Source organism: Dasypus novemcinctus, chromosome 24, assembly GCF_030445035.2.
Source record: "Dasypus novemcinctus isolate mDasNov1 chromosome 24, mDasNov1.1.hap2, whole genome shotgun sequence".
NCBI lineage: Eukaryota > Metazoa > Chordata > Mammalia > Cingulata > Dasypodidae > Dasypus > Dasypus novemcinctus.
Window position 1 is genome coordinate 34,208,539 of NC_080696.1, and position 21,831 is coordinate 34,230,369.

Here is a 21,831-nt window from a genome sequence, read left to right on the forward strand (position 1 = left end):
GCTGGGAGCCCCCACCCACCCCTCGTGTCGCTGCAGGAGCGGGTAAGGCGGCCTTGTCCCTCTCTCCAGCTCTTGGCCCCATGGCTTTCCTACGGCCCCATCTGAACAATGGGCACAGAAAGCATTAACCCCAGGAGGGGACTGGGGGTACCTAGAGGGTGACGGGAGGAAAAAAGCACAACATTTTACAGGTGGGAAAACCAGGGCCCAGAGGAGGGCAAAGGCTTGTTACACAGTCATGCCAGGGCTGGGGGCTGGGACGGAATCACCCTGTGCAGGGGCTCGCGGGTGCCCGTTTCTCTCTAACCCATGGACGATGCCAGTGGCTTCCCACTGTGGAGATGGTTCCTTCTGTGAGAAAACCTGGAAGTTACAGGGAGCCACTTTGGGGTGAGTTTGGGGGAAATAAGATAAAACACAGCGAGGGTGGCAGCTGGTTCATATAGCACCCACCCAGCGCCTTGGTGCAGACGAGAACCAGGAGCCCTCTGTGGGCAGACCAGGGCAAGTGGTTGGCGAGTCACGTGCAGCTGGTTGTGGTGCCTGCTGGCCCCCCTGGCAGGCGCCCCCTGCCTTCTCTGAGCTTACAGAGATGACAAGCAGGGACAAAAACAAATAAGGCATAATTGCAAGTTGTGATAAGCACCGTAAAAGAAATTCTCTGGGTGTTGTACAGTGACAGAGGGCTTCTTTAGACAAGGTGAAGGAGGGAGGCCTCTCTGTAGAGGCGACGTTTATTGGAACCTGACGGATGAGGAGTCGGTCATGCAGAGAGCAGGGAGAAGAGCCTTCCTAGCAGGACAGCACGTGCAAAGCCCTGAGGTGGGAAAAAGCTTGGCATGGCCAAGGAGGAGCAGGGAGGGGACAGTGGCAAGCAGGGCCTAGCGGGTCATGGCAAGGAGCCAGGGTTTTGTTCCACGAGCAGAGGGGAGCCAATGGAGGGTCTTAGCAGGGTGACACGAGAGGATAGATGGATATGTGACTAGGTGGGCTGATATGGAATTCCACAAGGAAAAAGCCTGCTCTATGAAACTAGTGAGTTAGCCATGCTTTTTTTTGGTCTTTATTTATTTATTTTAATATTACATTCAAAATGTATGAGGTCCCCGTATACCCCCCACCCTCCTCACCCCACCCCTCCCCTCATAACAACAACCTCCTCCATCATCATGAGACATTCATTGCATTTGGTGAATACATCTCTGAGCACCGCTGCACCTCATGGCCAATGGTCCGCATCATAGCCCACACTCTCCCACGTTCCACCCAGTGGTTAGCCATGCTTTTTGACTTACAAGGTTTCCCAACTCCTGTTCCATTCCTTTCTCCAACAAGGCTCGGGATGGAGGTGGGGAAGGAAGGAAGAGGCTTTGCGTTCTCATCAGCCACGCCCTCTGAAATGGCCCCAGAGCCAAGGGCGAAAGCAGGCCCGGAAACAAAGGCACATCCTGCTGTAGTGCAAGGGGAGCCTCTGTGGACCTCTTCCTCCAGGAACCAGCCCAGGCTCACTGCAGCCGCAGAGGACCAAGATTTTGAAGTCAAACGAACTCAGCCTTGAATTCTGGTCCTGCCACTGATTAGCTCTCTCAGCCTTGGTTTTCCCATCTGTGAAATGGGACCTAATGAGAGAGAGGCTCGGAAACATTATAGAACGCTTTAGAAGCTGGACCGTGCTCACATGTGTAAGCTGCTGCTGGCACTTGAATGAAGAGGGCTGAGAGAGAAGGGGCACTTGGGCCGTGCCAGGGGGGCTGGAGGCTCCAGCTCGGTGACGGGGACTGGGAGAGGGAAAGGCTGGGGCCCGAGAGGACCTCGGGGTGCCTGCGTCTGCTCCTTCCAGGTGTGCAGCTGATGATGTTGGGTGCGTGGTCCCTGCTTCTCCTCTGGGGTCTGGTGACTCCGTGCCAGGGGCTGCTCGAGACGGTGGGCACGCTCGCTCGGATCGATAAGGATGAGCTCGGCAAAGGTGAGCAGCTCGTAGGGCGTCCAGCTGCAGGGTGAAGCACCCACAGACAGGCTTAGAGGACGGGCTGTCAGGGTCAGGTGAGAACAGGCTGCATAAAGGGCATAGTCTCCTGGGTTCTGGGCAGTGTTTTCAAGGGGATAAAGGTTTGCTTTGCTGTCTCGAATGGGTATTTAATTCACTGTCTTCGGCAAGGTAGACGGGGCAGGTATGGGTGGAGGCTGTCTGGCTCAGGGATGGTGTTGGGATGGAGTTGAGGGGGTGAGGGAAGAGGGCTGCCTGGGCCAGTGTCTCTGTCCCTGTGTTTCTGGGGTGGGGGAACTTTACTTGGCATTTGGTGCTAGAAGACCCAAAGGCTCAGTGGCTCAGTCTCGGGGTAAGAATAGAGCAGCTGTGAACAGGAAATGCTTTGGGGGGGGCACTCCTGCCTGCCTAAGCCCCTCTGCCTCCCGGCAGTGGCCCCTTCAGTCCCGTCCTTCTTCCAAGCTGCAGAGTTAGGCCTGGGTGCCCCGGAGGAAAAGGGGCGGCCTCCTCCATCTTAACCATGCCGCCCGTGGCTGCCGTGCTCCCTCTCCTGTGGTTCTGCCCTTCCTTTGGGTGCTGCGGGGTGGCCTGGGGTCGGAAGCCCTAGTCATACTGTTGGCCTCAAACCTGATTTGCTGTGTGACTTTGAGCAAGTGCCCGCCATTCTCTGGGCTTCTGCTTCCCCGTCTATAGTATGAAGCGGCTGTCATGGGATTCGCTCATTCATTCCACAGTCTTACAGAGTGTGCCCACGTGCCAGGCAGGGCCTGGGGCTGCCAGCACATGGAGTATAAGGCTGTTCTGGCTCAGTGGGTGCCACCATTTGAGTGTAACTTCTGGACCAATTTTGTTTAAAAAAAAAGAGGGGGGGGGTCCACCCAGGCTCAGCGGAACAGGGCTGCTGCCACACCCTGGAGGTGGAGAAGGGTTCCCAGCACCTGCCCATCCCTGCCCTATCTGCAGCCATCCAGAACTCGCTGGTCGGGGGCCCCATTCTACAGAACGTCCTGGGTTCAGTCACATCTGTGAACCAGGGCATCCTGGGCTCAGGAGGACTGCTTGGAGGAGGCGGCCTGCTGAGCTATGGAGGAGTTTTTGGTGTTGTCCAGGGGCTCTCTGGGTAAGTCCCTCCCGTGAGGCCTCTCAATGGCCCACCTACTTTGTGCCCTATGGGGAGACCAGCCTTGTCTTTGCTTCAGGGAGTAGATGAGAGATGGATGCTAACTTCTAGGCAGGCAGTAGGGGTGGAAAGGGGAGCACTGAACAGGGAATCCCAGGATTCTCATCTGAAAACTACAAGTGTTCTGTGTGTCAGGCAGGACAGGGGCAGCCACAAGCCTCTGTGGCTGAGGGTATCAGGTTTGGGGTCACTCCAGTAGCCCAAGGTGTGGCCTGGGGCAAGGTGCTTAGTCTGTCTGGGCTAATCCAGGCATCACCAGGGCCCTGCCCTCACCTCCTTCAAGTCTCTGCTCAAAAGAACCCTGCCCTGCCAGGCCCTCCTGACACTGGCCCTGCCTTCCTGTCCTCCAGGGTACACCTCGCCCCTGCATACCATATATTTTACTGTCTTGTTTCTTATCTCCCTCCTAGATTTTAAAGCCCAGGAGGGACAGGAATTTTGTCTGGTTTGTCCAGCACATAGTAGCTAATTTTATAACCCAATGGCCACTCCAGGGTTTGCTGTGAGCCTGGCACTGTGCTAAGCAATTCAGATGAATTCTCCCACGGAATCCAGAGATATGACTATCATCAACCGCATTGAACAGATGAGGACATTGAAGATGGGGCTGCTAGGGGACCTGCCAAGCTCACCAGCTGGGGAGGGGGGAGGGAGGAGGGAGTCCCTGTGTTTAATCACAGGTCCCACTACCTGCCCAGGGTGGGTGGGAACTAGTCCATGAATCAGGAGGACGTCAAACAACAGGCCCCAGAGAAGGCTGCAGACCAGCAGGCAGGGCAGGGAGAAGGGTCATTGTACAGGAGGAAATGGGACGGTGGGAGCAGAAGGCGGAATGGATGTCCACCTCCCAAAAAAGGAAATGGACTGCTGGAAAGGGGCCCAGGGAGGGCTGACATTGCCGGCGGTTCGCCATGTATCACTCTCTGGTAGGTACAGCCCATATCCCTACTTTATGGATGGGGAAGCTAAGGCACAGAGCAGCAACATGACTTGCCCAGTTAGTGGCAGAGCTGGAACTTGAACCTCTGGTGTGTGGCCTTTATTGATTGCACTCTTAGTGGTTACCTGGTGTGGTTTTTCCAGGACCGTGAGTTAATCTGTGTCAAGCAGCTAAAATAGAAACTGGCACACAGTAAGTGCTTGGTGAATATTAACTATTATTATTATGTTACTTGATGCACTCCCTGTCCCACTATAGACTCCTCCTGCTCCGTGAGACTAGGGCCTCAGACATGAACCAGACCTCATCCTTGCCATGAAAAGCACCCAGTGTCTAGCAGAGTCCCTTGCTGACTATCCAGTGAGCTCAGGGCGGCCTGGGCGAGATGTGGGGGCTGCTCAGAGGAGGGCATCTGACTCAGTGGGAGAAACAGGGAGGAGGGCTTCCTGGAGGAGGGGTTGCCCTCGTTGAGATCAGGAAAGCAGGGAGGAGTCAGCTAGCTTAAGAGGAAGGCAGGGTGGAAGCAGAGTCAAGGGAAGGGTTTCCCAGATAGAGGGAACAGCCTGGGCAAAGGACGAAAGGACAGAGAAAGGAGTTAGCTCAATGTGGAGCCCTGTTTGAGAGCCCCTCGGGGTGAGTGTGTGTGAGCCAGGGGGCTGGCACGTGTGGGACGATCCTGGCAGAGGCCGTAGGGCTTTGGCGGGGAGAAAACAACTTCATCGAGCCTCCAGCGAGGAGGATGTTACACGTATCGGGCACCAGCTCCTGCACCCACAGTATCTCGCTGGGTCTTTGCAACATCCCTAGAAGGTGGGTACCAGTATCAGCCCCATTTTACAGATGAGGCAACAGAGGCCCAGAGCAACGAATAAGTGGCCCCAGGGTGATCCTCTGGGTGAGAGGTTCTGGGTTCCACCCGGTTTGGGAGGTCGAGGGCACTTCTGGGCTGGCGCTGGGGTAGGGGTGGGGATGTCGGGCAGCTAGCGGCCCTCCCTCCACTTCCACCACAGGTTGAAGATCGAGGAGATCACGCTGCCCAGGGTGTCGCTGAAGCTGCTGCCGGGGGTAGGGGTGCAGCTGGACCTGCACACCAAGGTGGGCCTGCATGGCTCCGGGTGAGTGTGCCCTGGAGACCGCCCCCTACTGCTCCCCACCCACCCCACTGCCCCACTGTGCCCCAGCCCCCACTCCACTGCCCGCTCCCTGGGGGACCTCCACCTCACTCTCTCCCCAGGCCCCCACCCCACTCCCTGGGGCTCGCCAAAGCGGGTTGGGAAGGGAGCACAGGGGCATGCAAAATGGGACATGGAAGTAGGGGGCGGGGGAGGGAGGGGGACTAGGCCCCTCCCCGGGACCTGCGTGGCCGGGCTGGGTGCGTGCGGGCACGGCAGGGGGGCGCACTAGTGCAAGGGGCCGGGCGGCCTGGCCAAGCCCCCAGCGTCGGGTCTCGCAGCCCCCTGGGGGGCCTTCTACAGCTGGCGGCCGAGGTGAACGTGTCGTCGCGGGTGGCGCTGGGCATGAGCCCGCGGGGCACGCCCATCCTCATCCTCAAGAGCTGCAACACGCTCCTGGGCCACATCAGCGTGCTCTCGGGGTGAGTCCGCAGGCTCCGCCCCGCGCCGAGGGGTCCCCGGCACCCGCGACCTGCCCCGAGTGGCCGCCCGCGCACCTGAGCCGGGGTCTTCCGCGAGAGGCCGGGTGGGCGGGACCTGAACCTGCCCGCCCCCGCCGGCCCCCGCGCGCCTCAGCAGGGCAGACCCGCAGGCGCCGCCGCCACCCACAGGGACTTCCCTCCCGCAAGCAGGGCCCAGCCCTGGACGACCGCTTCTCCGGTCGCTGACGGCCGGCTGCCCACTCGCCCAGACAGAGCAGGCTTGGGGCCGCCCGGGACCCCTCTGCGGGGAACCCCGACCCCTCTCCAGCGTGGCTGCGGGCTTGCTGCTTGTCCCCAGGGGAGCCCCTTCCCCTGTCTGGGCCTCAGTGTCCCCGCCTGTATAATGAGGGTCTGCATTAGATGATCTGGAAGGCTCTGAGTGCCCCTGCTTGCAGAGTCCTCCTCTTCCCTCTACACTTGTGTTGAGTCATTTCTCCTGTGGCACAACTGAGGCCCAGAGAGGACAAGGGACCAGTCCAAGGTCACATACACAGTTTGAGCTGGGGCTGGAAATGGGGCTGGCCTCTGGATTCAGGTCCAAGGTTGTTCATCCCGTCTCCCTACCCACCTCTGCTGCACCTGCCCCTCCCTTGCCTGACACCTTGGGCCTCCCCCATTAGTGTCCACATTCCTGCCCCCATTTTTGCTGGGTGGCCCTGGTCAGTGATGGGTCTGTGTTAGTTCCCAGGAATGGGGTTTACTAGGCTAAATGCTCCTCTTGCACCTTCATAAGGGGATTCCCAGCAGGGTCTTGGCGTCCCTTAAATTCCAGTGGCTCAGTCCTACTCATCTGAGCTAAAGGGCACCCTGGAGAGAGAGTGTGGGGGATAGTGCCAGCACCTCGGGGTTGTGGTCCTGTAGTGGCCCCCCAGGTCTCCAAACAGACCTGAGCCCATCTACAGGTACCTTGCAGGTCCTTTATTCTCATGCTGTCCCCTTATTCATTCATTCATTCGACAAATATTTATTGAGCGCCCTACTCTAAATCAAACACTAGTCTAGATCTAAATGTCACTTAGTAACAGACTTGTATTGAGCGCTGACTATATACCAGGCATATAGACAATCCCATTTTATCTTGGCAGCAGCAGCTCTACGAGGTGGGCATTGGGGAGATGGGGAAACTGGGAAAGGGACTTGCCCAGGGTCCCCTAGTAAGGTGGAGTGGGGACTTAAACCTAGGACCCCAAACCCAGCCAATCCCACCAAGAAGGGAGTGGAGAGAAATCCGGATCCCCAGTGCCCACCCTGCCCCGTCATCTGGGCTGGTGCTGTTCCCACGCGGCGGCCAGGCCCTCACGAATCTCGCTTTGTCCAGGCTGCTGCCCGCGCCACTCTTTGGGATCGTGGAACAGACGCTCTTCACGGTGCTGCCAGGACTGGTGAGTGTGGGGGCTGCAGGAGAGGCATTCCCCTCCCCCAGCGCCGTCTGCACCCCCCACCTAGTTTTCTGTAAAGCTGGGCGCCAGCCGGGATTAGGCTGCACCTTGGTTCCACGCCCACCAGGTAATCCCGTCCTGGCTGGCTGGGCTCAGGCTGCCACCTGCGCCAGTGTGTCTTTGGGTGGGCAGGCACCATAGCTCCCCAGACCTCCCGGTCCTTAGTCTCCAGGTTTGCCTGGTCTGGTCCCCTGCTCTCATAGCCCTGTCTTTCTTATCCGGGGCTCTATTTTTGTCACTTGCATTATTATTACTTCCATATTTTTCTTTACATTAGCTTTAAATTAAACTTTAAATGGACTAGCTTAATGATTTTCAGCTGAGCTCTGTGCTTAGCAATCACATACAGGAAATCACATGCATATTTTTAATACTCCATAAACAAAGCATGAAATGATTAAACAATTCAAGGATGCTTGCCCACCCACTGCCACCCCCTGGGGCAATCCGGCTTCCACACTGCAGGAAAGCTGGCCCCTCCTCCTGACGCTGCAGAGGTCACAGAGCCAGCCAAGGTTAAGCCTCCTGACCCCTAGTCCTGGCTGTCGCTCCCCTGTGGGTCCTGGGGCATAATTTTGGGATTGGCAAAACTGCTCCGGGCTTGAAGAAGCCAACTTGGAAAAGAAGCTCAGTGGGTCAAGTGGGTCCACTTTTAGGGATATTTCAACAGGGGGGTTCTGGTGCATTTAAATTGCAAACCCTAACTGGGCTTCCTGGGAGAAGTGGCCGGAAGAGAGGTTTTGCGTGCCTCAAAAGAGGTTTTCAAAATCAGAGTTAATTGCCAGCATTTAGAGATTGGAGAGTTCTCTTAATCGGATTTCTGGCTTGTCTTGCTCAATCAGCCGAAACTGCCCAGTGCCTCCTTCCTGCAGGTCATACACGGTTGGCGCCGAGTGGGGGCTGTTCCTCTTGCCCCCTGCAAAGCCTTCTGACCTTTTCTAATTTCTGTGACCTGCCTGACCCCAGAGGCCCTGGAGTCTGGGACCCCAAGTTTAAATTCCCCAGCCCTCTCTTGCCGCTCTGTGACTTGAACCTGAGCAAGTTGCCTTTCTTCTCTGGGGCTGGAGGGATGCCTCTGAGATTCCTGCTTTGATGGGCCCAGATTCTGTGATTCCCAGACTCAGGATTCTGCAAGCTGAACTGCTGGGTCGTCCTGCACAGGGGATCTTAGCAAACGTGGTGGTTTGGTCGTAGACATCCCAGCCCAGACCTGATTCTCGGGGTAGAGGGGAGGAGACACTGGGCAGGGGTCTTCATTCTAGGAATCCAGAGAACCAGGGACTCTGGCCTCCTGGGGTTGGCAGAGGGGGCTGAGGCCCCGGAGGGAATCGCAGCCACCTTAGTCTCCTCGGGAGAAGCCTTTGTCCCAGTGTCCCCACTGGCCTCTGAAATGTGTCTCCCCTCTCCCCCAGCCTCCCTGGGGTCTCCTGATGGAGCTGATGTGAGAAAGGGAAGCAGGGCCCAGAGGCCCTGGCCCTCCACACCCCCATTCCAGCCTCTGAGACGTCAAGTCTTCGTCCAGACTCCAGCCCCTCCCCGGCCTTCCCCCTTGTGTGTCCCCCATGAGTCTCACTGTCCCACCTTGCCTCGGTCCCTGGGGCCACACAGCAAATCATTTAAGGAAAATGCAGCTGTGCTCTGTGTCAAGTTGGGGTTCGTTTTTGCTTTTCTGTGACACCGTCTTCTCCGGACGCAGCTGTGCCCTGTGGTGGATACCGTGCTGGGCGTGGTCAATGAGCTCCTGGGGGCTGTACTGAGTAAGTTGGGGCCCTACCCCCTCCCCTTTGTCCCCTTCTCCCATCCCTCTAATTACCCCAAGGGAGTATGGCTGCCGAGGATCATGGGAAGGGGCAGAATCCTGGGAATTTTTACTTCTTCCTCCAACTGCGAACCTCGGCCTGACTGGGCCGCCGTTTGGAGGAGGCCCAGTGGTGCAGCCCTGGGCTGAGGCTGGCTCAGCAGGGCCTGGCGGCTCAGAGCCCCCAAGGCCCTGCCTGTCTGGGCCAGCATTTACTGAGAGCCCGTGGTGTGTGTCTGGCAGTGTCAGAAACACGAGGCAGATATTAGTGATGTTCCCACTGGACAGACAAGGTGACCAAGGCCCAGCTTAAGTGGATCTCATCTCCTTGAGCCCTTCCAAGACATGGAGGCCTCTGTGTTCCACAAAAAAGGCTTTGGAAAGTATAAAAAGGCATGCCCAGAGTAAGCATGGAAAACTTGGTGCAGATAGACCTCTCTCTGTGGCATATGTGAGAGACGCAGGGCCACAGGCTCTGGAAGCCCGCGGGCCTGGGCTTGAATCCTGGCTTTGCTGCTCTGTGGCTTGTGTGGCCTTGGGCTGGTGGCTTCCTCTGTCTGAGGCTCAGTGTCCTTCTCTGCATTTTAAAATGCGGATGACAGTAGTGCCCAAGTGAATATTTAGTATAGTGCTGGGCATTCGGCGGGAACTCACTAAATGGAAGCAGGTTCCTATGTTGGAGGTTGGGCTCACGGTGTCTTCTCGTTCCCCCACGCAGGCCTCGTGCCCCTGGGGGCTCTTGGGTCCGTGGAATTCTCTCTGGCCACGCTGCCTCTCATCTCCAACCAGTACATAGAGCTGGACATCAATGTGAGTGCCCCGGGGGCCCTGCCCGCAGCTGGGGTGGACGGGGGATGCTGGTAAAGGCTGAGTGGGTGAGCAGCCCTGAGCCTCTCCCGTGCCCTGTCTCTGGCACCTGCAGCCTATTGTGAAGAGCGTGGCTGGTGACGTCATCGACTTCCCCAAGCCCCCCAAGCCGCCCAAGCCCATCAAGGTGCCCCCCAAGGAGGACCACACGTCCCAAGTGACTGTGCCGCTGTACCTCTTCAGCACCGTGTTTGGGCTCCTGCAGACCAACGGTGCCCTCGACATAGACATCACCTCGGACCTGGTCAGTGGGGCGGAGGGGGGGCGCGAGTGGGGGTTCCCTGCCCTGCCGTGCTTTGGCGATGCCAGCCCTGACCTAGTCACACTGTCCCTGTCGAGCTTTGCCGGGTCTTCTTCCTGATATAGGAGGGTGTTGGCTAAGTGCTCTCACACACGCTGCTGCCCCCCCCCCCCCGCCAAATGTGGCAGAAGGCCCTCGACTTGGCTAAGTCCAAATGGGACCTCTGAATCCTTCTCAGTGTGCCACCAGGAAGCCATTTCAAAACTGGCCTATAAATGAAGCCAACTTCCTATCCCTGTGCTAGAGGAACCCGCCAAGAATCAAAACCCAAATGGCCACTGAAGCGTGCCTGGCTAACGTCGCCATTGCTTTCTCAAGAACAGATTTGAGTTGGAGAGAAGAAAACTGGGGTTGGACTGTACCAAAGGTCACGGAGACATTTGTTCTGAAGCATCTGAGCCCTCCCTGCTTGCACTGTGGCCCCTCTCACCCCTACAGATGTCTGAAAGGCCCAGCCCCCCCCCCCCCACCCCGCAGAAGCCCCACCCAGAGGCATTTTCTTGGCTTCGATCTTCTCCTGTGAGCACTTAGCTCCTGGGTCCCCACCAAGGGAGCAGGGCTCCAGCACTCTCTGAAGGCAGGGTCCAGAGAGAGCTCTGAAGGCCTCTGGGTGGTTGGCTTAGACCCCTGAGCTGGGGTGGGGAAGGGACAGCCAAAGCCAGGCAGAGGTTGCGGGAGGAGAATGTGTGTGTCTGAGCAGCCTTGGACATGGTTGCATGCATATGAGTGTGGTGGGGAGAGGGGGACCTCAGAGGCTGTGTCATGGGCGTCCTGACTCAGAGGGAGTGTGGCTGTTTTTACCCTGCAAGAACTGGTCTCTTCTGAGAAGTTGACATGTAGTTTGGGGGTGGGAGGGTGGGGGTCAAATATCAAATAGCAAGGTTCTGGGGGGCTGGGCAGGTACAGAATGGGAGCAGACCTGGTGGGTGAACTGGGGAGCCCCTGTCCCATCTCTCAGGTGGCTGCCACTCAGCTGCCCCTAGGAGAGAGGGTACAAGTCCAGCATGGCCAGAATTCCCAACTTTTAAGCCAGAAACTGGCAAATTTATATGACTTCTTATGAATATAAAATTTAAATGAATTCCTGACATGTCAATACTGGAAATGCATTCGTAGTTTTTGAAAATACTGCTTGGGTAAAAAAAGCAAAAATGCCTGAGGTCTGATTTGGTCCCCTGGGCAGGATGGTTAAAAGGTTCTGGAATTAACCTGCTTGGGTTCAGATCCTGATGCCCTCCATTGACCAGCTGTATGACCCCAGGCAGGAGCCTCAGTTTTCCCATCTGTAATTGCAGCACCCTCCTCTTCAAGCTGTTGTAAGGGTGAAATGATCAAAGGCACACAAAACCCTTAGCATGTGCCTGGCACGTAGTAAGTGCTCAGAAACTGGTGACTGATAGGACAGACATGGGTGTTTGCAGAGGTGTGTGCATGCATTTGGGAGCGTATGTGGATAAATTGTCTTGTGTGTGCTGCTGGATTCCTGCCCTGTTGCTGTGTTCACCTCCTGTCATTCTCCTATCTGGTCTTTGTCCCAGGTTCCCAACAATGTCCCACTGACAACCACAGACCTGGCTGCTTTGGTCCCTGAGGTGAGTGACTCTCATGTCAGAGAATTTGGGCTTTGGCCACCGTAGCTCTTTCCTAGTTCAGCCTGAATACAACTCCAAAATATTTCTCCATACACCTCTCCAAGCAGCTGCAATCGACTGTCGAGTCCAAATTCACACTAAGGGGTGAATGAATAACGCCATCTCTTGTCTGATAGCAGATTTTGCTTGGAGAGGAAAGGACCAGGATTTGGCTGCCCCAGAAGGCAATTGGGCATTGACCCCTTCGTTGTTGCTTCTCCATCAGGGATTCTTTGCAGGTTTCTGAATCACCTCCCTTCAACTGCCTTAGTTCATCTTGGCCTTGGTCGTCTCTGCCTCCGGAGAGAATGTCAGTCAGGCCTGCCTGGCTCATGCTCTAACCGCAGTGTTCAGCCTGGTGCCAGCTGCTCAGCGGGGGCTCAACGAGGGTTTGTTGATTGACTGACTGATTCTATTACTGGGGTGTCTGAGGGACCTGTTCTGCCCCTGCCTCTGTCCAGGCGCTGGGGAAGCTGCCCCCCAACCAGCACCTCCTGCTCTCGCTGCGGGTGAAGGAAGAACCCACGGTCACACTCCAGAAAAAGAAGGCGATGGTCTCCATCCCAGCTGCCATCCATGTGAAGTCCTACGATCCTAGTGGGACCCCCGAATCCCTCTTCCAGCTGAACGGAGTGAGTGGCCAAAGTCTGGGGGCCTGGCCCTGGAGCTCTGAGTGGGGCTGGCCCTCTCCAGGCTTCCCCCGATTTCAGGGCGGGAGGCCCCACACGGCACAGCACTAGAAGTCCTCTGCCACCACCCCCATTGTTGCTGTCAGGGCTGAGACCCGAGCACCAGCCTAGACTCCTGCCTGCTCCTTCATGGCACGTCCAGCCTAGCCAGAGGCCCATCCCCTCTGCTTCCTCGGGGGCTCAGGAATTGCCCCCCATCACTCTCGCTCCTTGGGCTCATGTAGTTCTCAGATAATCCTCCAGCTTCCTCCTGGCCGCCGCCTTGCAGTCTGCCCTCCTCATCTCCCCCTCCACTAGTTTTCTCAAACCCATCTCGACAGAGGCAGCTCCTCTCCTGCTCCCTCTCTGCTCTGGCTCCCCGTTGCCAGGCTGCTATTCGATGCCCTGCTGCCTCATCCTGTCCTTGCACCCTGAGCCTCAGCTCCTCTCCCCACCCACCTGCCTTTGTTCCCACCAGCCCTTCCTCCTGGGGTGCTGTCCCCCCTTCACCTGGCGAACGCTCCGTCTTTCCAGATTCCGCTCCGGCTTCCTTTGGGAAGGCTTCCCTGCAGCCCCTTCACCCCATGCAGGCTGGGCCGAGGGCCACCCCACTCCCACGGCCCTGGACATCCTCTCTGTTGACTCCGCTCACCCCCAGGTGTAATGCCCTGGCTCTTGAGCACCAGACCCTTCGCCTCACCGCCCTGTGCCCAGCACGGAGCCTTCCACACCGTGGAGCCTCAGTGAGGGCCAGCGGAGGGATTGGCTGATGATGGACGTTCCCTTGTGGGCACCTCTTTTCAAGGCAGACCCATCCTTCGAGCTCATTCTGTGATTCGGTAACCTCTGACTATTTGTCCCATGCAGGTTATGACTCTAAATGCGCAGCTGGCTCCTTCGGCTACCAAGCTGCACCTCTCCCTGTCCCTGGAACGGTAACGTGGGCTGCTGGGCCTTGTCTTAGGAGTAAATATTAGGGCCCAATGGGAGCTGCCTCCCCTTTATGGGATATCAAAGAAGTTCCAGGCATCTTACCGGCATCACCCTCGCCTTTAGGACCTGACTTGGAAGGGACAGTGTTAACCCATTTTACAGACGTGGCATCCGGGGCTCAGAGAGGCAGGTTCCAGAGCCAGACTTCTACTGTGCCCCTTTACCCTGGAGTCCAAACTCCTGAATTGTCAGCCCCAGATGCTAACCACTGAGACGACTGTCCTTGAATATCGCAGAATGCTCGGTTATTCACGTGGCTTGCTATTTCCCTAGTCTCTGCCCTCTATCCCCCAAATAATTAGACATGATCATCTTAGTAATAACCAAAGTGATGATGTTGGCAACAATTCTTCCTTACACGTGCCTGGTACTTTACAATTTGCAAAGCACGTTACAGGTCCAGGAACCATATCAGGCCAGGCTTCCACACTGGTGGCAGGGGCTTTCCCAGGGGTCTCTGGGATCAGCCTGTCCTGAGCCATAGGCACCCACTGCTCATCTGACCCCATTTCAGTATCCGCCTTGGGTGCCTCGGGCTCTTTCTGCCCCTGCGTGATTCCACCACAGCCCGTTTCCAGCCCTTCCCCTACCGAGGGCCTCTCCACTGCCTGTTAACCCCCCCTTCCCGGTGGCAGTTCATGCCTCAGCCCTTCAGGAGGTAGAGATGTGTGTCCAGGCTCTGGCCCCAGCCCTACACTTGGGCCAGCTGTGGTCCATCAGCAAGGCATTGCCATTAATTAGCACCTGCTGTATGCAAGGTGTCCTATGTCCATCGCTTAGTCTGAGGGAGGGCAGTTCCTCCAAGCAATTCAGCCACTAGAGAGTAAAACAGCAGAGGCTGAGACCGAGGCTCCAAGTCCAGGCAGTGGCCGTGATGCCCAGAAAGGAGGTTATATTCAAGATCCATTTCACAGGCAGCAAAACGGGGTCTCCGTGTCGAGGCTGGGTGGAGGCAGAGTTGGGCCTGTAAGCCTGTTTCCTGAACCCGGCGTGCTGTGGTTGGGACAGGCTAGGAGTGGGGCTTAGGGCAGGGGGTGGGGAAAGAGCAGCTCTCAGCAGGCGAGGGTGGTGGGAACTGGAGCCCCTCAGCGTCTCTCTCCTCTCTCCGCCAGGCTCAGCGTCAAGCTGGCCTCCTCCTTTGCGCACACCTTCGACGTAAGTCCCTGGGAGGGTGAGCGGCTTGGCGGTGGGGAGAGTCTTCGGGCGGGAGTTAACAAGGGGAGTGGGGGGATGGTGAGCCAGGTCCGCGTGCCTGAGCTGGCCTACTCAGTCTGGGCTCTGCTCTAACATGCCCTGAGTGTGTGTAAAGCGGTGAGCATCTTAAGAAAGTGAATGTCATGATCTTCCGAGGTCTTGAAACCTCACAAAGTTGTAAACATCTAGAATCTCGCAAGGGTCCAAAACTCTGGAACTTCACACAGATGATAAGGTTCTCAAACTCAGAAAGTTCTAAAATTGCAAAGCCTCACAGGACCCTGAGTTTCCAGCTTCTGACAGTTCTGAAGTTCTGAAATTGCAGATGGTTGCAGGTTCTAGAACATTCTAAGGATTCCTAAACTGGCTGGGTTCTAGGGTTAGACCTCACCGAGTTCCACTAGAGCTAGGCACATGTTCTTCCCTCTTTCTCAGGCACTGCCTTGCTTCAGTCCAGGGCCCACAGACCCTTCCCCTAGAAAGGTGCCCCCTCCAAGCTTGGGGGTCGCAGGTGAAGACGGCCTGAATCAGAGAGTCTCCTTTGGGGTCAGAGGTGGCTAGCTGAATCCCCAGGCTTGGGGGAGGCTGGGGCCGCTGGGCCCCAGGTAGGGGCGAGCTGCCCGCTGTGAAGCCTCCCTTCCCAGCCTCCACGTGCCCCGCTGCAGGCGTCTCGTCTGGAGGAATGGCTCAGCGACGTGATCCGGGTGGCATATGTGCCGAAGCTCAACGGTAAGGGCGGCCTGAGCTGTCCTGTTGGACACACGGGGTGTCTGACTTTAGGACTGTCTAATCCATTGCCTATTTCCATTGTTCTGATGGGAACGCTAGGGCCAGAGAGGGGTTGATCCCCCTATTTCTAAGATGTAGAAACCAGCACGCCAAAGTTTCTATTCAAATAACACTGGTTAGCATCTACATCCTGAGGGGCTCTGGGGTCTGAGATCTCATCTGACCTGAGTCCTGTCCTCAAGCTCACAATCCAGTGGGAAATAGTCACATAAAGAAACGATTAGGATGATTAGGATATGGATGACTGATGTGCAAGGGGCTGAAGGAGCTGCCCGGAGGCTCTGCTGAGAGGAGCTGGGAATGACAACACAGAAAAGGGGTGTTTTCATTTGGGTTTAGGAGGATAAGTAGGAGTTTGCCTGTAGGGAAAATGAGTTCCCAAGAAAAGAAATAAATGACTGCTCATGAAAAGTAGTGGAAATAAGGCCACCAAATCCCACCTCTAACCCCTACATATTTTTGTTTTCAACCACTTCCTTTTCACAGAGGACCTGGAAGTTGGAATCCCTCTGCCTAAAGTTCTCAATGTCAATTTTGCCAATGCAGTTCTAGAGATCATAGAGGTGAGTTTTCCATGCAGACATGGCTCAGATGGGCCTTAAGCTTGTCTCTGGAGAGCCGTGTTTGAGAGTCGTAAGGGCAATGCTCTGACTCCTCCTCTGGCCTGACTCTGCATCATTTTCTAAATTGCTTAGAGAATTACAAACTGCTTAATTTGGGGGTGGCAAATAGATGACATGTGCATTACTACTTCTTCCTTACTTGCCCATGGCAGACATTGTCAATCAATCACTGAGTTCTTTACTGTTGAATTCAGACACATGCTCTGGCCCATAGGATGGAACCTCAGAGTCACTCAGAATCAGTTTCCCTGGACCAGGGATGGCAAATACATGTGCTGTCTCTCCCTTATCCTATGCCCATGGCAGACATGGCTAATCGATCATGACGCTTTTTCTCACTGAGCACAGACATAGCCTCACAATCCTTCTCAACCCAGCACAAATTTGAGTCTAAGACTGGCTTGGGAGGTGGGCAGAGCACAGAGCTCTGCACTCACTTCTCAGATAAGGACCGAGACTGAGGGTCAAACTTCTGACCCAAAGTCACACAGTTCGCTAGTGGCAGAAATAGAACTTGGACCTGAGTCTCCTAACTCAAGTCTTCAAGTCAGCAACCTGCCCCACACTGGATGTCATTTATTCATCATTCATCCATTCACCCAGTCATTCACTTCCAAATACTTAATGAGCACCTGTTATTCTGGGCGCAGTGCTCACACCAGTGCCAGGGGTGGAGGGACATCGAGATGGCTGCAGTGGTGGGGGCAGAGCAGGGGGTTTGGGCATAAGGACTCAGCGGGCCTAACAGAGAGTTGTCACTCCCTGCAGAATGCTGTTGTGCTGACCGTGGCATCCTGAGGCTGAGAAGGCTGCCCTCCCTCCCTGCTGACACTGGAGTCCTGTCCATCTGACCACCCTGCCTCGATGTCCCCCCAGTCCCTAGCCTGTGTCAGTGACAGCATCAGCATCCCCTGTCCATGCAGGTCCACTCAGCACCCTGGCCCTGTCCCCAGTCTGGAGTGGGGATTGCAGGGCTCTCCACAGGGCTCTGCTTCTGGGGCCTCAGTGGTGAGCCCTGAGCTTTCAATAAACTGCTTCCCTGTCTCAGCACCTCCTGGCTTGTTTGTTCCCCAGGCATGGGGCCTGCCTTGGCCTCTGCCTTCCTCGTCCTCCACGGCTCCAGGCAGGAGCTCCTGGGGGCTGCAGGGGCTTGGGCCCAGCGACTGTAGCTGTGCATCCCTAACTGACCTGGTTGGCCTGGCAGCCTCTGTGTCCCGCCCAGCCTTCCTTCCCTTCCAGCTCCCTGAATTCCTCTCGTTCTCTCTGTCTGTGTTCCTCTCTCACGTGTTCACCCCACTTCTCCAGATACCTCAGTCTTTTTCACTCAGTTTCCCACTGTTGCTCTCTCTCTCTGAGTCAGTCTCTCTAGCTGACTTTGGGGTGCTTTGCAGAAGTGACATCTGAGCTGAATTTTGAAGCATGAATAGGAGTTTTCCAGCAAGAAAAAGAACCAACATTCCAGGATGCGAGGATGAAGGAGACCCAGACTTACCTGGAGGGGTTCCCACATGCTGCACATCAGATGTGAACACACCTCAAGATAGACCTAAGAACGCAGCGATGGCCAGTGCTCAGTGCAGATGGGAAATGGATGCCAGAGAGGAACTGGCTGGCCCAAGGCCCCACGCTGGCAGAGTTGGGGTGGGAATCTGCGGGTCCTACCTTTCGGCCCTGGGACTATTCCTCACTGCTTGGGATGGGCCTCCTTGGTTTTTGGGAATGGCCCCAAGTTGGCGCTTACGGTGGGTCTGAATGACGAGGTGTCAATGAGGCTTTGGTAACTGGCTCATATTTTGAACTTGGGGGACAGGTAGAGGAGAATTGGAACCCATCTGGTGGTTTGTCCACCAGTAGGAAAGGCTCTGAGACCATCCTTCCACCCACCCATTCATCTATCATCCATCCACCCATCATCCCATCCATTTACCTATCTACCCACCCATCCTCCCCTCCATCCTCCCTCCATCTCCGTCTATCTACCCCCTCATCCACCCATCAATCCTCCTTTCTTCCCCATGCCATCCCTCCCAACCACCCTCCCATCCTACATTTAGTGGTACCTACGACCTGCTAGACCCAGGGTTAAATGGTATTTTGGGGTTTAACTTCAACTTTTTTCTCACCTCCAAGTGTTCACTTCCCGGTTAGCATAGCGGTTAAATGAGTGGCTCGAGAGTAGCTGCCTGTGTTCAGATCCCATCCAGGTGGCTGATTAGTCATGTGGCCTTGGGCAAGTCATTTCATCTCTGAGCTGTGATGTTTTCATGAGTAACATGGGGATGACAGTTACAAGCGTTTGAGGGTTACATCAGCACTCAGGCCAGCGACTGAGAAGACGCACCCACTCACTGTTATTACTGCATTATTTACCTCCTGACCACCCCTTGGTCTGTTCCCTCCTCTCCACCCCACAGCTCTGCCCCAGTGACCCCTCATCGCCTCATCACCTCCCCTTCCCTGGCCACCCATCCTCCTCTCTTCCCTCCCATCCTTGACCTCCGCTCCCATCTAGCTGCCCCTGACAGCCCTCAAGGGCTGGCTTCTCATCGCCAGCAGGAAATCAGCCAAACGCCTGGGCTTGGCGTCCAAGGCTGCCCAGCAGCGGCCTCAGCCGGTTCCCCCTGGAGCACAGAGGGGGAGCAGAACCGTCACTGCATCTCAGGTCCCCATCTGTGGGTTGGGAATGATGTCGTGGCATTCACAGGTGTCTGAGGATGGAATGAGGCAGCCCTTGTAAAGCTCTGAGATGAGTATTCTAGGGTAGATGCTAAATGCTCAGTGGTGGTGCCAGGCCTCCTCTTCCTGGAACCCCCAAGTGTGCCCGGCAAGCTCCTACCATCCTCACACTCGGGGCACACGCGGCCCCCACTGGCAGAGCCTCTCAGCCCCTCTTGCGTTCACTGTGCCGTGAGCAGGGGCCAGGATGGCACTTACCACGCGACATTGTCACTCCCTCTCTGTCGTTCTCCCATTCAGCCACGGGCTCTGCAAGGTGGGGACGGTCTCTGTCCCATCATGGTGTCCTGTGGCTGTACAAAGGAGCAATGAGAGCAGCTGGCCTCTGCCGAGCACTTTTTGTAATCAGACATTACATTAGATATTTAACCCTTGGCTCACTTGATTTCCACAAGGACCATAAGTGGTGGGTATTCTCACCCTATTTCACATATGTGGAACCTGAGGCTTGGAGAAATGAAATTGCACAGCTCTGAAGTGGCAAAGCCAGGATTTGAACCAGATCCTTCTGAACCTAATTCCTAGGATTTTCATTGATGTGCTGTAAATGATAACACTTGTTGTCATTTTCTGAGCACTTAATAAGTGCCAGGCACTGTTCTAAGTGCTTTAGAAACATATGTCATTGACTCCTTGAATCAACTCTGTTTTCTAAGGATTGTTTTTACCCTCATTCTACAGTTGAGGAAACCGAGGCACAGAGCGGTTAGGTGACTTGTCCAAGACCACACAGCTAGGAAGGGCCAAAGTCAACATTTGAACCCAGGTCCACCTGACTTTAGAGTCTGGGTTCTGGACCTCTGCATTTAGGTGGGGGGATACAAAATGACGTGAAGGGCTCCCCTGGCGGGCAGGCAGTCCTCGAGGGAGACCAGGGCTGAGTGTGTGGGGGTAGTACTCTTAATCTCTGGAGCTCCGTGTGGCCCCCCAGGGTGGCTGAGTTGCCTGAGGCTCCTCCCAGGGAATGTCCCTCCAGCCACCTGCTCTCCTTGACTCTGAACAAAGGCGTCTTTGGACGCTAAGCCCAGGTGATCTCCCTGGCGCCAGGGCTGCGGTAATCCTCACGGGGCAGCTGGGGGCAGGTGGGCCTCAGGACTGCAGACCGGATAGGGCCTTGGGCGACTAACAACAAGCACCGCTGTGGGTGCACTGCCCTCTGCAGCTTGCAGGGCATGGGGGAGGCACAACTGCCCTCCTCACTTTTCACTTTAATAAGGTAATATGCTTGTTTAACAAGCATTTATATCACACTTACGAAGTGCAGGCCATGGGGAGACACCAAGTATTAAACAAGGGAGGATCAGGGGCCCATTGAACTCAGATAATTATCATCACTTTGAGAGGTCCTTGCTAGTCTCCCCATTTTACAGAGAGGGGAACCGGGGCACAGAGAAGGAAAGCCGTGAGCACAAATTCATGCTTGCAGCCGATGGGGCAGCATGCGCTCCTACCAGTGGCTCGCTTCGTGGGGGGCGGGTGGGGCTGGTGCTTTCTGAGCCCCTTGGACCCAGGCACGTCCCAGACCTTTCCCAGGCTGGTCCTCGCAGCCCTGCTGGGAGGCGCGATCACGTGTGCTTTGCAGAAGGCCAGCCCGAGGCCTGGAGGAGCGGTGATTGTCCTGGCCTGGGATGTGGGAACTCAGGTGCATAGTAACTCTCGGGGATCCCTGCCCTGAAGCCCCTCCTACCCCCATGGAGGGATATGATGGCCTAGGCTAAGGCCGGAGCCACTTCCTCATGCTCCTCACGCCCTCCCACTCTGTCACCTGGAGCCTGCAGGGACCCTGGAGGCTGAAGCTAAACTCACTGTCTCCTGAGCACAGCTCCAGGCCCTGTCCTCAGAGCTTTGCAGGATGGAGTCACTTGAGCCTCATAACCTCGTGTAGTGCTGGGGCAGCGCCAATCACCATTTTATGGCCAGGACAACGGTGAGCACTGGTGGCAGAATTCAAACCCACAGCCAGTTCCAGAGCCTGTGCTTGCGAGGTGGCATCCATGCTGCCCCTGCAGACAGGGAAGCTGAGTCCCAGAGAAGGGTTGGCATAGCAGCAAAGAAGGAGAAGCCAGTGGTGACATCAGCAGAACCTGGCAGGACTTGACCTCAGTTCAAGAGCCCCGTGTGGAGTCCAGGGCGACACACATGCAACCACGCCCCGGTTTGAGGGCAAGCCCTGGGGGAGAGAAGTCCCTGCCTTCTGGGTCTGACCAGTGGGGGAGAGGGTGGTGGGGGTGGCGGCGTCAGTTAACCATGGAGGTATGACCTAGGCTGGGGCTAGAGGTGGAGGGAGCAAGGGGGTCCCAAAGACCTGCCAGTCCGGCGGAGGATAAAAGCATCCATGTGTTCACTCATTCATTCACTGCACTGGCTCTTGTGCCTGCGCTTGGCTAGCAGAGGGCCACAGCCTTGGTTCGCCTGGTTCTCCCAGAGCATCAGCAGCTCGCCATGGGGGACAGGGGGCCCTGCATGGCCCAGAGGAAGGGTAGGTGTGGAAATGATCAGGGAAAGCTTTCTGGAGAGGAGATTTCTGCACGGTTTTGATCAGTGGAGTCAGGAGGAGGGCACTCTAGATGGGTGAGCGGCACATGCAAAGGCCCAGAGGTAGGGAGGCCAGGGGCGATGGGAAGGGGATGGGAGCCGTGTGAGGAGAGCAGCGGGATGTGGGTGGGGAGGGCGGCTCTAGCTGGAAAGCAAGGGGAGAGGGCTGGGCTGGGTCCGGGGACAGAGGCAGCCACCGCAGGTCTTGGAAGGAGCAGTGATGGCCTCTGGAAGCGGGGGAGGACTGGCTGGATGGGGCAGGAGGGAAGATTCTGGGTGAGAAGGGCCCTATATTGTGAGAGGACAATATGGCTACATGGCAGCGTACAATTGTCAAAACTCAGCCAATGACGTTTGAGATTTGTTGATTCTACATTCTGTACGTTTTACATCTGAAGAAGAGACTCATAAACAATACTGAACTTCAGGTGATGGTGTGTGTGTTGATGTGCTGAGGGGAAAGTGTGCTGATGTCTGCAATGCACTTGGAAATGCG

General features: G+C 56.2%; 1 protein-coding gene across 3 annotated transcripts; it reads left to right on the top strand.

The window, feature by feature from the left end:
* Nucleotides 1–17,107, top strand: BPIFB3 (BPI fold containing family B member 3). 3 transcript variants are annotated; one of them, XM_071211834.1, is made up of 16 exons: nucleotides 1–42; nucleotides 1,841–1,966; nucleotides 2,951–3,107; nucleotides 5,118–5,222; nucleotides 5,561–5,701; nucleotides 7,080–7,143; nucleotides 8,897–8,957; nucleotides 9,717–9,808; nucleotides 9,921–10,109; nucleotides 11,705–11,758; nucleotides 12,259–12,429; nucleotides 13,333–13,400; nucleotides 14,571–14,613; nucleotides 15,318–15,381; nucleotides 15,928–16,004; nucleotides 16,833–17,107. In XM_071211834.1, the coding sequence occupies exons 2-16, from the start codon at nucleotides 1,852–1,854 to the stop codon at nucleotides 16,860–16,862; spliced, it is 1,431 nt and encodes a 476-aa protein (XP_071067935.1). In that variant the 5' UTR covers nucleotides 1–42; nucleotides 1,841–1,851; the 3' UTR covers nucleotides 16,863–17,107. The 3 variants fall into 3 exon arrangements, with proteins under 3 accessions (XP_071067935.1, XP_058143387.1, XP_058143388.1); XM_058287404.1 differs by lacking the exon at nucleotides 1–42 and adding an exon at nucleotides 1,465–1,682; XM_058287405.1 differs by lacking the exons at nucleotides 1–42; nucleotides 1,841–1,966; nucleotides 2,951–3,107 and adding an exon at nucleotides 4,660–4,917.
* The last annotated feature ends 4,724 nt before the right edge of the window (nucleotides 17,108–21,831 follow it).

Bases quoted from the DNA above. Each gene is read 5' to 3' on its own strand.
- BPIFB3 (XM_058287404.1), top strand. The intron at 11,759-12,258 runs GTGAGTGACTCT...GCCTCTGTCCAG, and splicing joins TGGCTGCTTTGGTCCCTGAG to GCGCTGGGGAAGCTGCCCCC. The intron at 14,614-15,317 runs GTAAGTCCCTGG...GCCCCGCTGCAG, and splicing joins CCTTTGCGCACACCTTCGAC to GCGTCTCGTCTGGAGGAATG.